A 14,441-nucleotide genomic window follows, 5' to 3' on the forward strand; every position below is an offset into this window, starting at 1 on the left:
TTAGTGTGACGGGGCCTTAAGTGAACCCCTGCCACCGTTCCTGATTTTTTTCCTCTGTTGATAGTTGATAACTTGCCCAGTTGGGTATTGTTCATTTACGGTCATTGTGTTTAACTATTGTTTAATGACATCAGATTTAATTTTATTTTTTTTAAATGTGGCTGTAGAACAAGTGTTTTTATATATAACCTATTCTATTTTTTTATTATTTTCCTCTGTTCTAGATCAGGATGGCTTTCCAGCTGGCTGCCTGCATGGTGCCCGACATCTCTGGCTCATCTACAGGAGGCTGAAGACAAAATGCTGAAGTGTAAGTAAAATTGTTCAAGGAACCAGTGGACATGAAGATGTGGATTAAAGTATAAATGTAGAAGTTGAGCAAATTAAGGGAGGGGGATATTCGATTAAAATGAATCCACCTAGAAAGGGTTAAATGCTCACCTCCTCAGCCTTCCCCATATCTGTCCCACTACTGCTGCTCCCTGCCTTTCCTCCTTTTCACTTTCATTATTCCTTCAGTGATAATCACAGGCTGGCTGCTGGGCAGCGGTGGGACAGTCATGGGGAGGGCATGAGTGGTGATTGGTTCTTCAACATGGGTTTTTTTTTTTTAATCTTTTTGTGTTTATCCTCTTCCCGGCCACCAGACGTCATTTCACTGGATTTGCCCAAAGTGAATCGTCCAAAATTGGGATTCACTTGGATCCACAAATTTTGGGAAATTATAAAAAAAAACAAAAACAAAAAACTGAGTTTATACAGTGGAACCTTGGTTTAAGAGTAACTTGGTTTGAGAGCGTTTTGCAAGACAAGCAAAGCTTTTTACAAATTTGTAACTTGGTTTAAGAGCAGTGATTTGTAAGAGAAGCAAATACTCACCGTGCACACTTCCGGTTCTGTCCTTTCACCGCGCTCTGACCCACTCTGGAGGTAACTTTCTGTCCATATGTACTGTACACAGTATACCATTGTACAGTGCAGTATATACTATACAGTATGTCTATCAATTTGTATTTGTGGATACAGTATTGTACTTTCTGCTAACCAGTACTGCACATTGCTTGTATTGTACCTCCCGCACACCAACAATTCTATTGTAAGCTAAAGTGCAGTTTAATTTGTTTTTTTTACTGTACAGTATTTATTAGTGTACTGTGATAATTTTATATGAATACAGTGCATATTTTGTATTACTGTAATAGGTTTGTATAAATACAGTAAATATTTTTGGGTTGTGGAACGAATTGTCTGTGTTTCAATTATTTCCTATGGGAAAATTTGCTTTGATATAAGAGTAACTTGGTTTAAGAGCGCACTATTGGAACCAATTATGCTCGTAATTTGAGGTTCCACTGTATTCCGTTTGCGCATACCTAATGAAAGTACAAACGCTGTGCTTGAAAAAAAAATATCAAGTGTTAGAAATAAGGCTGAGTTCACATGCCCAGTAATCATCCGTTAGAATTGATCAAGCAGAGATCCTTTGGCAAAAAAAAAAAATGTTCAAATACAACTTTTTTTTTTTTTTTGTGTCCATTGTTAATTAACTGATGTCTGCCGGATACGGCTTTGTTTTTTAAACATTGAAGTCTATGGAGAACGGATCCGTTAACAGATTGCTATTTAGTTTTCCGTTCTTGAATTTGTAAAGGATTTGTTTTTTTCTTACAGAATCCATTTCAAATGGAAGATAAATCGCAATCTCTTAACAGATCCGTTCTCCATAGACTATCTATTGTAACTGATCATTGCAGGACATGTGAGCTCGACCTAACATGGCTGCTTTCTTCTAAAGACAGTGCCCCACTTGTGAACAGGTTGTGTGATGCTGCATCTCACTCCCACCATGGGTAGTTATTCTGATATTTCAGTACGGAACTATTTATATTTTTGTAATATTCTATAACCTATATATTTTGATCACCACTCAAAAAAGAGCCAATACAATCATAATGGCTATGTAGTTCGCAGTGAACCAAACTAAACCTACAAAGAGCTACAATGCAATTTTAGAAAATCTTTATTGAAGCATAAAAAATTATAAAATATAATAAACGATGTGCACAGCCAGACAATGACATGGAGGAACAACAAAATAAAAAAAAAATATAATTGTAATAATCCCTCAGTGGCTCAAAACAATGAGCAGTGGAGTCTAACCGGGTGTAAACAGGAATACCTGCCATATGTAGATATAAGTATCCCAAATAATTACGTGCAGTACCTTACCACAAACATCTGACGCGTTTCGCCTAGGCTTTATCACAAGGGTGCATATAGCCGGTTATTTGTGTATGATGTGGTATGTCATGACTCCTATCCTTTCTTTTTTGCCCATACTTTTCTATTTGGACTCTTATTACAACATTACTTATTGTTATTTATTTCCTGACACTCCTCATTATATATCCATACTACTTGTATTATCAGTCATTGCAGTATTACATCCGTTACTATCATTATAGTCATGCTGTCTCATTCCCATCTATTATCCACTTGCTATGCAGGGTGTTCGTTTGGCAAGGATCAACTTCTCAATATTTGATACATTTGTTCTAGTAATTTCGCACGTGGCCTTTTGTTTTTGTACATCAGGGTTTGTCCAGATGGAATTTTACCTGTTTATCTTCTGTGTCAGTTTTGACATTTGGTATTTATTCCTGTTTACACCTGTTAGACTCCATTGCTCATTGTTAGCCACTGAGGGATTATTATAATTTTTTGTATTTTGTTGTTCCTTCATATATCATTGTCTTGCTGTGCACATATTTTTTTTTTTTTTATTTATTTATTTTTTTTATGCTTCAAAAAGATTTTTTAAAAATTGCATTGTTGTTGTTCTTCGTAGGTTTAATATTCTATAACCCTTTTAGCAGGATCTGGTCCCCATTAGTTATCAGGAGCGGGGTGCCTATAGAGCGTCTCTCAGCCACCATATTTGTTTATTACATTCTTGGCCCATTCACTTTCTTTATGAATACTGACTGATATAAATGGACCACCCTTTTAATAAATGTTACTAATCTGTGCATACATAGGGCCCTATTAATTAAACCTGGTGTTGTGCATCCCAGTGTTACTGATGGTGTGCTAGAATAAGATGCGCCTAATTCTATAAGTGATACACACCACTTCATGAGTTAGGCTTAAGCCACACGGCGAGAAAATCGGTGCGAGTGGAGTGCGATAAAACATTGCATTCCACTTGGACCAATATTAGCCTGTGTGTCAGCGAACATGAGCGATTATTTTCTCAGCCCTAATCGGCCCGAGAAAACAGTCGCAGCATGCTATGGCTGTAATGCGAGACTTTTTTTTTTTTTTTTTTTTCTCTCGCACTCATTCAAGTGAATGGGGTGAGAGAAAAATCGCACTGCACTCGCGGTACACCGGTGTAAGGCGCGTGCAGAGCGAGACTTGCATTAGCTGGCTTCGGAGAAGAGAGGGAGATAAATCCCTCCCTCCCCTTTTCTGTGCCGGCCCGTCCCCCGCAGCTGAGGTCCGATCGTACAGTCAGACATCAGTCGCAGGGATACTAGCATGACGCTCTGCTGTACTGCCAGCGTGAACCGAGTGTCATACGAGCATCACACTAGTGCCCCGTGTGGCCCCGGCCTTAGGCACATCTTACCACTGTTGTACACCTCCACCAGAAATGTTTCTCTGTACTGTGATGTGGAGTAACGCTTCTAATGTGGGTATGTCACAATGTTTCATGACTTTGTTGGATGGGCTTTGTCACTTTCCAGCTCTGCCCACTCTGGTGGAGTTGGCAGAAGCTGGTCAACAACTCAAAAATTTGCCAAATTTTTGAGCATCTGAAAGAATTGTGACTTTTTGAAGGAGTTTTACCCCAGAATTTTATGACAAAAACCCCTTCATGAATGAATTTTGCCCATACTGCTAATCCACTAACACTAGTAAGTAGACACCTTTTGTTTTATGTATAACTGGTAAGTTGGTGGGTGGCGGTGAGAAGACTCTCCTTTACATGTGTTCACAGGACACTGACTAGTCCCCATTTATCCTGGTCAGTTTTTTCTATGACTCTTCCAGGGGGTCTGCAATGTATGACTTTTGATACTACACCTTTAAAAATATATAAAAGTATAAAAATCAAAAGACCAAAAATAAATGTTTTCTGTACTGCTGGATTAACGGTGACTGTCTAGTGTTCTGCGCCCCACGGTCAGCTGAGCGGTGTAGTCATGCTTACTAATGCACTTCTGAGGGTTGTGGCTTTATGGTTTGCTTGTTCTGCTGTGTTCTTGTCAGTCATAAGCCCTTATAATCAGCATTCATTACTGAGCTAAATCCACTTTAATTTGATGATTCACTTAACCACGGCAGTTAGAGATTGCAAAGCCTCCCATTGTCCATTTTAAAGAAATGTTGGAAGCCAAACTCTGATTTTGTGAACTCTCCTTGAATTATGTGTCTCGTTTCTCGAAATCCATTGTAAATCAGCTCTGTATTATCACTGTCTGTGCCACTTCTGCTCCTAGGGCAGGTCTTGAAGGGGTTTTCTGCAGTTTTTCTCTGGAGAAGTCATCCATATCAGATTGGGGATCTGACACTTGGGGTGGGGGGGCACTGATTAGCTGCATTCACGCTGCTGGATGCTGCCGATCACTTTGTCTTCTCAGGAAGCCATCACCAATCCTGTGTCTATCTTCTTAATGACTTCATTTGCCTCTACCAAATACAAGGATTACATTTTAATGTTATCGCATGAGTATACTTGCCCAATATTTGCATCATCTGTATCCATATGTTTCCTCTATGTGTAGGTATTACAAGCTCCTGTACCAAAGACTACGTTCTCATATCTGGTGGGAACCAGGTCTGGACCCTGTCATTTGTGCAGCCGCTTTCACCAAAGACCCCATTAGTTTTGTTGCACGGCTTTGGAGGAGGTGTTGGACTGTGGGCTCTCAACTTTGAATCACTCTGTCAAAATAGAACTGTGTACGCCTTTGATATCCTGGGCTTTGGACGCAGCAGTAGACCCCACTTTGATGGTGATGCTGAGAAGGCCGAGATGCAGTTTGTGCAGTCACTAGAAGAATGGAGACTGGCATTGGGTCTGGATCATATGATTTTACTAGGACATAATCTGGGAGCGTTTTTGGCTTCTGTTTACTCTTTGAAATATCCCTCAAGGTAAGTTGTATTGGGGATATGTGTTAAGAAATATTTGATAGGTTTAAGATGTTCTCTACCCCTATAAAATTTGATAAATATTTCCCATCATGGTGAAAATGCAAAAAAAAATAATTAAAAAGACAAATCTATGTTTAATCTCTTATATGTTCTCATACTGATGCACCTAATGCTCTCCCAGTCCCCTGACCGTCTCCACTGAGTCCTCTTCCATTAGACACGACATGTTGGCCATCCCTATGGTCAGGGATTGATGGCGGCTGTCGTGTATCTATACACCTGGAACATCATAGTGGGCAAATTAATAAAAACTAAAAATAGCGGAGAGCAACTTTACTTTTATTTATAATTAAGTTCACTAATTTTACTCATGTGTTTTAACCCAAAACTGGAACAAATGTATCCTCCCCAACAAGAAAAATCTGCAATTAAAAAATTACTATTCTGTTGAAATGCCATTAGGGGGCTTTAATGAGGGATGCATGTATGTTCCCTTACCTGTAGTAGAATACTTACCAGCCCCTGTCTTCTATTATCGGCGCTGTTCCGGTCATGCTCTGCTAGTTGTGACGAGCCAGATTACTCCATTGTCTGCTGGGTGAGGCAGAGGCCACTCCTTAATTTAAGTCTTTGATAACCACAACGATGCTGTCATAGACTTGCATTGAAAACTGATTACCTATGACAGCAGAAGATGGTGGCTGGTATTTTACTACGACAAGGGAACAAACATTAGTGATGCCAATTTTAAGAAAAAAAATGCCAGAGTGATGCTTAAAGGGGTTGTCCACTGCTAGGACAACTCCTCCTTCTCATTCCCCAATATTGTCTCCAGTAAAATAAAAAAAAAAAGCTTACACTCCCGTCCATGTCAACACTATTGCAGCCGTGTCAATGCTCATGTTCTCGGGGCTTATGTGAGGTTGTGACTTCCCACAAGCCATGTCCCCAATCACCCTGGCTTCTCCCCTCCTTCAGTTGAGTACTCAACAGGAAGTCAGAACTGCGGCTGCCACTCACGTCCTGGTAATTACTCATACATCCCAAGGTGGGGAGGGAGACGCTGGGGTAATTGATTTCGGGGCTCGCGGGGGCATCACATCCTCCCATGCACAACCTCTCTAAAGATTATGTAGAATAATGAAACTCTCTTTTGTTTTATTTTTTTCCTTAAATTGTTCAACCAGTATTGCAGAAAAAAGATCTAAAATTATTTGACTATACAAATGAGAGAAATGTGTGTCTATAAAACCTGCATATAGTTGGGCTATGTCCCACAGGACTATGTATTTTGCCGCGGAAAATCTGCGGATTTATCTGGATTTTCTAGATAAATCCGCAGGTTTCAGCATGTACAGACACTCCCCATGTTATCCTATGGGACATGGTGAGTGCTGTATCAATGCTGCGGTATGTGCGGCTGCGGTATATGCTGCGGATGTCCCGCAGCCGCACGTAACTGCATGTCAATTATTCCTGCGGAAATACCTGTGGAATTGCCAGGCCTCCACTATGGAGTTAGAGGCCGGGACTTCCGCAGGTAAGCCGCACAAATGTCCGCAGGTTTACTGCAGATGTTTCACTCGAACACTGCAGCAATGGATGGCTGCGGATTCCGGGGAGCTGCTGCGGGAAACCTGTGGACGTACCTGTGGATATATCCGCAGTTACCTAGTCCCGTGGGCATATAGCCTTAAAGGGAACCTGTCCTGTGTAATATGCACCCAGAACCACGAGCAGTTCTGGGTGCATATTCCTAATCCCTGCCTAACCGTCCTTGTTTCTAGTAGCTTACATAAAGGGATTTTTAGAAAAAGTATTTCTTAGGCTATGTTGCCCACGGGAGCTTGCTTCTGCGGATTTTGCCGCGGAAAACCTGCGGATTTACCTGGATTTTCCAGATAAATCCGCAGGTTTCAGCAAGTATAGACACACCCCATGTTATCCTATGGGGCATGTGGAGTGTCTGTGTCCACGTTGCGGAATATGCTGCGGATGTCCTGCAGCTGCACATAACTGCATGTCAATTATTCCTGTGGATTTACCTGCGGAAATCTGCCTTGGTCCCATACTTACCTGCCTTGATAGCAGACACCCGGTCACTTTCCCTCGGTGCACAGGAGCAGGAAGGAGGAGGTGGGCGGGGGCCTGCACGAGCTCCGGTCATGTGACAGCCGGAGCTAGTTCAAGCCCGCCCACCTTCGGCTGCACAGTGTAGACACGGCCGGAGACTGAGAGAAGTGCTGCGTGATGGAGGTAAGTATGAACACCCCGATCACTGCAGCACTTGTTCTGCATTGAGGATGCAGTGCCGAAGCCATGGTACTGTATCCTCAATGCAGAATGACCGCAGCATATCCACAGATATAACCACAGGACACTTTCCCCGTGGGCACATAGCCTAAAGATCTTTTATGATATGCTAATGAGTGCAGGGACTAGTCATGAGGACTTTTGTTCCCTTGGCTAGTCAGCCCCCTTAGCATGTTAGTACACCCCTGTGGGCGTGCTAACATGCTAATGAATGCTCCATGTCAGAGGCATGGTTGATCTCACCTATCTGCTGCCATCGGGCCTGACGCTGGTTTTTGGCTCAGTGCTCTTGATCAGAAGTCCCGGACTTCCAGTCATGCGTACTATGAAGCCGAATGTACGCGTCCTGGCTTCAAACTGGTGTAGTGCGTATGACTTTAAGTCTGGGGAGGTTCTGATCGTGTACACTGAGCCAAAAGCCAGCGGAGGCAGCAGAGAGGTGAGGGTGACCATGTCTCTCATGCTGCACATTCATTAGCATGTAACCACGCCCAAAGGGACATGCTTACATGCTAAGGCGGCCGACTACCCAAGGGAACTAACACCCATGCGACTAGTTCCTGTGCTCATTAGCATATGATAAAGGATCTTTAGAAATACTTTTACTAAAGATCCCTTTTATGTATGCTACTAGATACAGGGACAGTAAGGCGGGGATTAGCAATATGCACCCAGAACTGCTCGTGGATCTGGGGGCATATTACACCTGACAGGTTCCCTTTTTAAAAGAATGAAAATGTTTTCCGGCACGAAAAGGTAAAATGGTTCGTTCTTGAACTGGTTTATTGTGTTTAAAGTTTTGGGGGGTTTTTTGTGTGTGTCAGGTCTACTTTGTTTAAATATTCTTTTTATTTCTTCTTTTTGTTTTTTAATTAAAATCATAGGGTAAAAAGTTTAATTTTGGTAGAACCATGGGGATTCCCTGAGAGACCCGACCATGCGGATGAGGAAAGGCCGATTCCTATTTGGATTAAAGCGGTTGGTGCTTTATTAAGTCCATTTAATCCATTAGCAGGACTTCGCTTGGCCGGACCACTGGGTGAGCAAGATCACACTAGATGAAATGACGGCTCATTACTGACTGTAGTAGGATTAATGGTGGATTGAGCAGGGTTATTCATTCACCTACGGTCTTATTGCTTAAAGTGGAGTCTATTATATTGTGTTAGCTGAAAGATGCGGGTCCGTTATGGGTGGATTTACTATTAAGAGAAGTCTAAATGATCACTTTAGGCGCTAAACAGGTTGTGTGGCCAAATATCTCTATACTGCTGCTATATTGCAGTTGAATGGGGTCTCATTGCTTGCACTAAGGAACCATTGACCGCCTTGTGGCCTGTTTGTTGGGTACTTTGGGTCACATTGCAATCTATCGTTTTCATTGTGCTGCAATGTAGCAACGGTTTACACCAGTTTTTCCCAGCCTTAATCATTTACTAATCTTTTACTGAACACCCTTTTTACTACTAATCACAGCCATTGATGACAGAATGTATCCGTGTGAGAGTGGAAATTTCCATGGATTTTTATGCATAAACTATTAATGACTGTAAACAACATTTCAGCTGCATTGCACTCTAATTTTCTGAGGTTATTCCCACCACATTTTGTGGCTTTCCAGTACATACATTTGGCGCAGATTGTTCCATTAGTACAATATAATTGCTTATTTTATTTTTTAGATCCATAGTTAATTTTAAGTGCATGGTTGTAATCTGCAAAGAGGAGAGCTTGTTTCCACCTAGCCATACAAATTTAAATTAAGGCTGATTTCAGACGTCTGTGTTTCAGGTACGTGTGATATCTGTTTTTAACACGGATGCAATACGTACCCATGTTATTCTCTGGAGTTACACACACACACATGCGTGTTTTCACACGGACTGTGTATCTCCACAGGCATCATTGGTGTGTCACGGATCGCACACTGAGGTGATCCGTGTGACAAGTGTCTGTGAAAATACTTTCTATATTCACCTGTATCCAGCTCTGTTTTCTTCGTTTCTGCTGTCTTCTGCTTCTGACCCCCTCTCATTTTATTCATTGACTATTCCCTGCACCTGGAAGCCAGAGCATTGTCGGGGACAAGTGAGTATCCAGCAAGCAGTGTGTGTGTGCAGTGATGTCAAAGAGGTCATCAAAGTTCCCAATAAACTGAGGATGGTAACTTCATGGGTTCTATCAGACACCCTCTGTCGCTGGTGTGTCATCAGGAGGCCATCAGAGTTCATTGGGAACTTTGATGACCACCTGGACGTCACTGCACACACACTGCTTGGTGGATGCGATGCTGTCTCCGGCGATGCTCGTGCTTCCAGAAGCAGGAGGCAGCAAAGCTGGATACAGGTGAATATGGAAATCTTTTTATTACAAAAAACGTGTGTTTTCTCCGGTACGTGTGCAAACACAGATGACACACATATGACCATATCCATGTATGTGGCTTGTACTAGATTAAACACGGACGTCTGAAACCGGCCATTCCAGTGAGACTGACCGACCCATCTAGTGTCTAGGATGATGGCATCCCTTCCTTTCCTTTTGACACAAGTAGTGGGGGAAGAAGAATCAGGCAGATGAAGTACAACAGGCCTGATCTTCTTCTTCTTTTTTTTTTTTTTTTTTTTTAATTCACATTGATTTTCTCCATTCCCCCATCTGGAACCCATGAAGTCTCTGACAACCTGAGCGTACATGTATATGGGCTGTGGTCAGTAGGAATAGCTCCTGCGTAAATAAGTGTTTACCAGTTTAGGAAGACTGAGAACAGAATATTGTAAAAGTGCCCATTGTTTCCCATCTATCAAGCAAGCAGCACAGTGTATGGTTAAATTAGCAAGCAGGGCAGATATCTGATGGGAATTCTTAGTCTGAGGTGTAGCTGTTTAGCTGTACAGCATTACAAGGTTCAGCACTGGGGAATAACGTAACCTGGTTTCTGAGTAAATGATGTATGTGTCCACAAGGTGATCATTGTTTTATGAAGAGACTTTGACCTAATTAAATTATCACAATGTTCTCTTCTTCCAGCAAATGAGTGCATTGCTGTCATGCCCTTAGCTCCCTTAGTCATTCTCCTATTTCATCTTTTTAATTTGTTTTATATGAAACCTGCTCTGATCTAGTCATGTAGATAGAAAACTGGTGATGTGTTCAATGCGTTTTACAAGTAAACATATTTCTAAGGTGCTATTAACATAAATGTCTCACCAGATGTCAGTAACAATCCATCCAATCCACACAGGCAAAGAATTCAAACCATAGATATCCATATATTATGTGTGATAATGAGAAATAACACAGGTTAAAAGTATTGAACACATGAAGAAACCTGTGCAAAAAGCAATGGAAAGTGATGACGCCCTCTGAAATCTGTCAGTAATTAGAAAGCAATCCTGCCACTTGGTGAAAAAAATCAGCTGGTTCAACTGATCGCCTATAAAAAGGTGTCTCATTATGTAGGTGCCACACAAGAAACATCTCTAAAACCAGAACTTCATAGCCTTATTTTTGCAAAACATACTGATTACATTGGTTGCAGAAGAATTTCTAAACTACTGAAGGTTCCAGTGGGTACTGTCTTTAGGCCATGATCTGGAAGTGGAAAGAACATCATTTCACTATAAAGCAACCACGACCAGATGTTGCCCACAATATATCAGACAGAGAAATGAAAAGAATTATCAGAAGAGTTGTCAAAGAGCCAAGGACCACCTCTGGAGAGCTACAGAAAGACTTGGAATCAGCAGGTACAACTGTTTCAAAGAAAACCATAAGTAATGCACTCGAACTCCATGGCCTCTATACACGGTCACCACACAAGACTTCATTGCTGAACAAGAATGTTCAAGTGCATTTTTAGGTATCAGGATGAAGATGAAAGAAGAGTGGACATTTCAGTAAGACAATGATCTCAAACACACAGCCAAGGAAACTCTCAATTGGTTAGAGAGAGAAAATAAAGCTTCTAGAAAGGCCCAGCCAATCGCCTGACCTGAATCCAATAGAACATTTATGGAAGGAACTAAAGCTCAGAGTTCATAGAAGGAGCCCATGGAACTTTCAGAATTTGAACAGTGTGTAAAAGAATGGGTCGAAATCACACCTGAGCAACGCATGCAACTAGATTCTCCATACAGGAGGCATCTTGAAACTTCATCGCCAATAAAGGCTTTTATATTAAGTAAATTTCAGTAAGTGTTCTAGAATTTTCCCTCATTATTACAAACAACTTAATTTATGAACAGCTATGGTTTAGATTTCTTTGTTTGTGGGGATTGGATGGGTTGTTACTGAAGTCTGGTGAGAAATTAATGTATGTGTATGTATAGATATTTAAGGTGATGTCTAATATCGAACATTTTATTTTGTGTTTTAATGAATGAATTGGAGAGATATATTTTTTTTATTACCAGGACTAAGTCTTGTTCAAAGACTGAGACCAGATTTCAAGAGAAAGTTTGCGTCCATGTTTGAGGATGACACTGTGACAGAATATATTTATCACTGCAATGCACAGTCTCCAAGGTAAGTAATTCTCTGCATGTCCGGTGTAATCTATAACTACTTTTCCCCTTGTGTCTTGCAGTTTTTTGTTCCATTTATTCTTACACTTTGATTCACTGTACACATGGCGGGGGCTGCCTGTTCTCTCTTCCTGGGGAACATAAAGCCATGATTAGTTGACTTCTCCTTTTTTTTTTTTTTTTTTTTTATATATTATAAACCAAATCTGCATAACCTGTTATACTGTTATATAATGCATAGTTTCTCCTTTAGTGAATTGATACTTGCAATAAAAAAATGTACCCGGATCACCATATATCGTACATTAGACCGTATTATTTCATATTTGCAGTGGTGAAACAGCATTTAGAACCATGACTGTACCTTATGGCTGGGCTCGAAGGCCAATGTTGCAACGCATTGACAAGATACACCGAGATATCCCAATCGCAGTCATTTATGGAGCACGGTCTTGTATTGATGGGAATTCTGGAAGCACCATTCAGTCCCTGCGGCCAAACTCCCATGTGGAAACCATTGTAAGTGCTTTTGAGGGTTCAGTCAACATTTGTAGTAAAGAGCATTTCCCAATATAAACTTCATATATTAAAGGGAATGTCCAGTGTAAAATGATATCTTAGCCGTCACTCTGTGACTGCAGACTTGTGAATTCTCCCAGCGCACTCGCTGTGTGCTGCGAGGATTCACTCGTTTTTCAGTTGGGAGCTTCGATTACTTGACCGGGAGTATGCGATTTATGCGTCTCTCGGCCAGTACCCGACTAGTAGGCTTCTGGCCGGAAGTATGCATATAGGATATGTGTGGTCAAGTGATATATAAAACACAAAAGTGGCTCATTGGTTACTGAATTATGCACAAAGAAAAGGCCTACCACCGCCAATGGTAGCCTAAGTAATCAGCGGCCTTTCTATACCTCCCTGGGTGATGGCGGTTACTTGACTTGCTCACGCAATCGCTGCCCCTGCGACATTCTCTACTGCTCGGATGTAGATGACGACGTGTCCTTCAGATATTTTTGCTTTTTAAAGTTGTGTTTTTTTTTTTTAAATAAAAATGTTTTTGATCACATTTTAGCTAGTGTGAGTGGTGCTATAAATGTATTGTATTTTTCTCTTGCTAATATGTATTTGTTTTGTAGGCAATTCGAGGTGCCGGCCATTATGTCTTTGCCGATCAGCCAGAGGATTTCAACCAGAAAGTAATAGAGATTTGTGATTCTGTGGACTGAACTGTCCAGCTCCATTCACTTTCCGTGTCTGAATTGTCTCCTCATCTGGTGGGGGTATATCACCCCTATAATGCAGTTCACGGCATTTGCCCCATTTCATCGGTGCTTTTATTTTTAGAAACATTTGCACACTTGAATCTTAAATGTGCCTTTTTTTCGGTAGGAACTGATTTTAGAGATTTTAGATGGACTCTTGTACAGTTTTTACAATATCCAGAGTGCTTCTATTTATATAACATTTGTAATACAAATAGCTATATATTTCCAGAACAATATAGAAGTCATTTATAGCTTTTTAGACTGGACTTAAGGCCGACTGAGCCAAACTACTCCATGGACCTACCCAGTTCTGCCTGTGAGTTTCTATGCATGTTGGGTGTACTTTGTTGCATTGTATTTATTTTTGTACTGTTAAATACTCCTTTTATGTGTGCCAAATCCTGCATATGATGTATGCCTGCGTGTAGCAATGAGTAAGTGTCTGTTTTAAGACTGGAAGACTTTTGAGTAATTCTTGAAAACACTCCTGCGGACAGGAGACTATATGTCAGTGCCATAGTCACAGCAATAACTATAAGTGTGTGTAGTCTGTCTTCGTAATAAATAGAATGTGTCTGTGCATACACTGTGCTCTTCTGACCTTCACATGAATCGCAACCTACTATGATGGCCACTGCGGAGCAAATGCTTGGTCTGTGACTTTATATGAGAAAATCTATTTTCCAAGGGTCTTTTAATGATTGTCATTTCTCGGTGAAGGACGTGCAGTGCATGAGAACTTCTACTCCCGACCTCTAGCACTGCAAAGGGTTATCTAGTGTGTGTATATTTTAGTTCTTAAGTCTTTTGACTTTGTTTGTAGGCGCCTTATGTACTAAACTCAGACATGTTTTCTTGTCATTAAGCATGTACTTAAAGGGAACCTGTCACCAGATTTGGTGACTATAAGCTGTGGCAATCACCAGTGGGCTCTTATATACAGCATTCTAACATGCTGTATATAAGAGACCGGGCTGCTGTGCAGAACGTAAAAATGACTTTATAATACTTAAACGGTCAGTACGGTGCAGTTGGGTGTCTCCATTCTCCGGGTGCAACGCATCATCTTTTGGCTATCTTTGTCATCCTTCTGAAGCTGGGGAGCATGACGCATCCTTCGTCATGCACACGGGCCGCCATTGAGGTCCTGCGCAGGTGCACTTTGATCTGC

At 41.2% G+C, this 14,441-nt stretch overlaps 1 protein-coding gene across 2 annotated transcripts in view; it reads left to right on the forward strand.

Moving 5' to 3' along the window:
* The window catches only part of ABHD5 (abhydrolase domain containing 5, lysophosphatidic acid acyltransferase), a 45,856-nt gene extending 31,624 nt beyond the window's left edge, over positions 1–14,232 (forward strand). For both annotated transcript variants that reach the window (XM_075316639.1, XM_075316638.1), the window contains exons 2-7: positions 225–310; positions 4,791–5,163; positions 8,361–8,515; positions 11,892–12,003; positions 12,335–12,521; positions 13,142–14,232. In XM_075316639.1, coding sequence (XP_075172754.1) covers positions 225–310; positions 4,791–5,163; positions 8,361–8,515; positions 11,892–12,003; positions 12,335–12,521; positions 13,142–13,231 — 1,003 coding nt within the window. In that variant the 3' untranslated portion in view covers positions 13,232–14,232. The remainder of the gene's footprint in view (positions 1–224; positions 311–4,790; positions 5,164–8,360; positions 8,516–11,891; positions 12,004–12,334; positions 12,522–13,141) is intronic.
* The last annotated feature ends 209 nt before the right edge of the window (positions 14,233–14,441 follow it).

Source organism: Anomaloglossus baeobatrachus, chromosome 6 (genome assembly GCF_048569485.1).
Source record: "Anomaloglossus baeobatrachus isolate aAnoBae1 chromosome 6, aAnoBae1.hap1, whole genome shotgun sequence".
NCBI lineage: Eukaryota > Metazoa > Chordata > Amphibia > Anura > Aromobatidae > Anomaloglossus > Anomaloglossus baeobatrachus.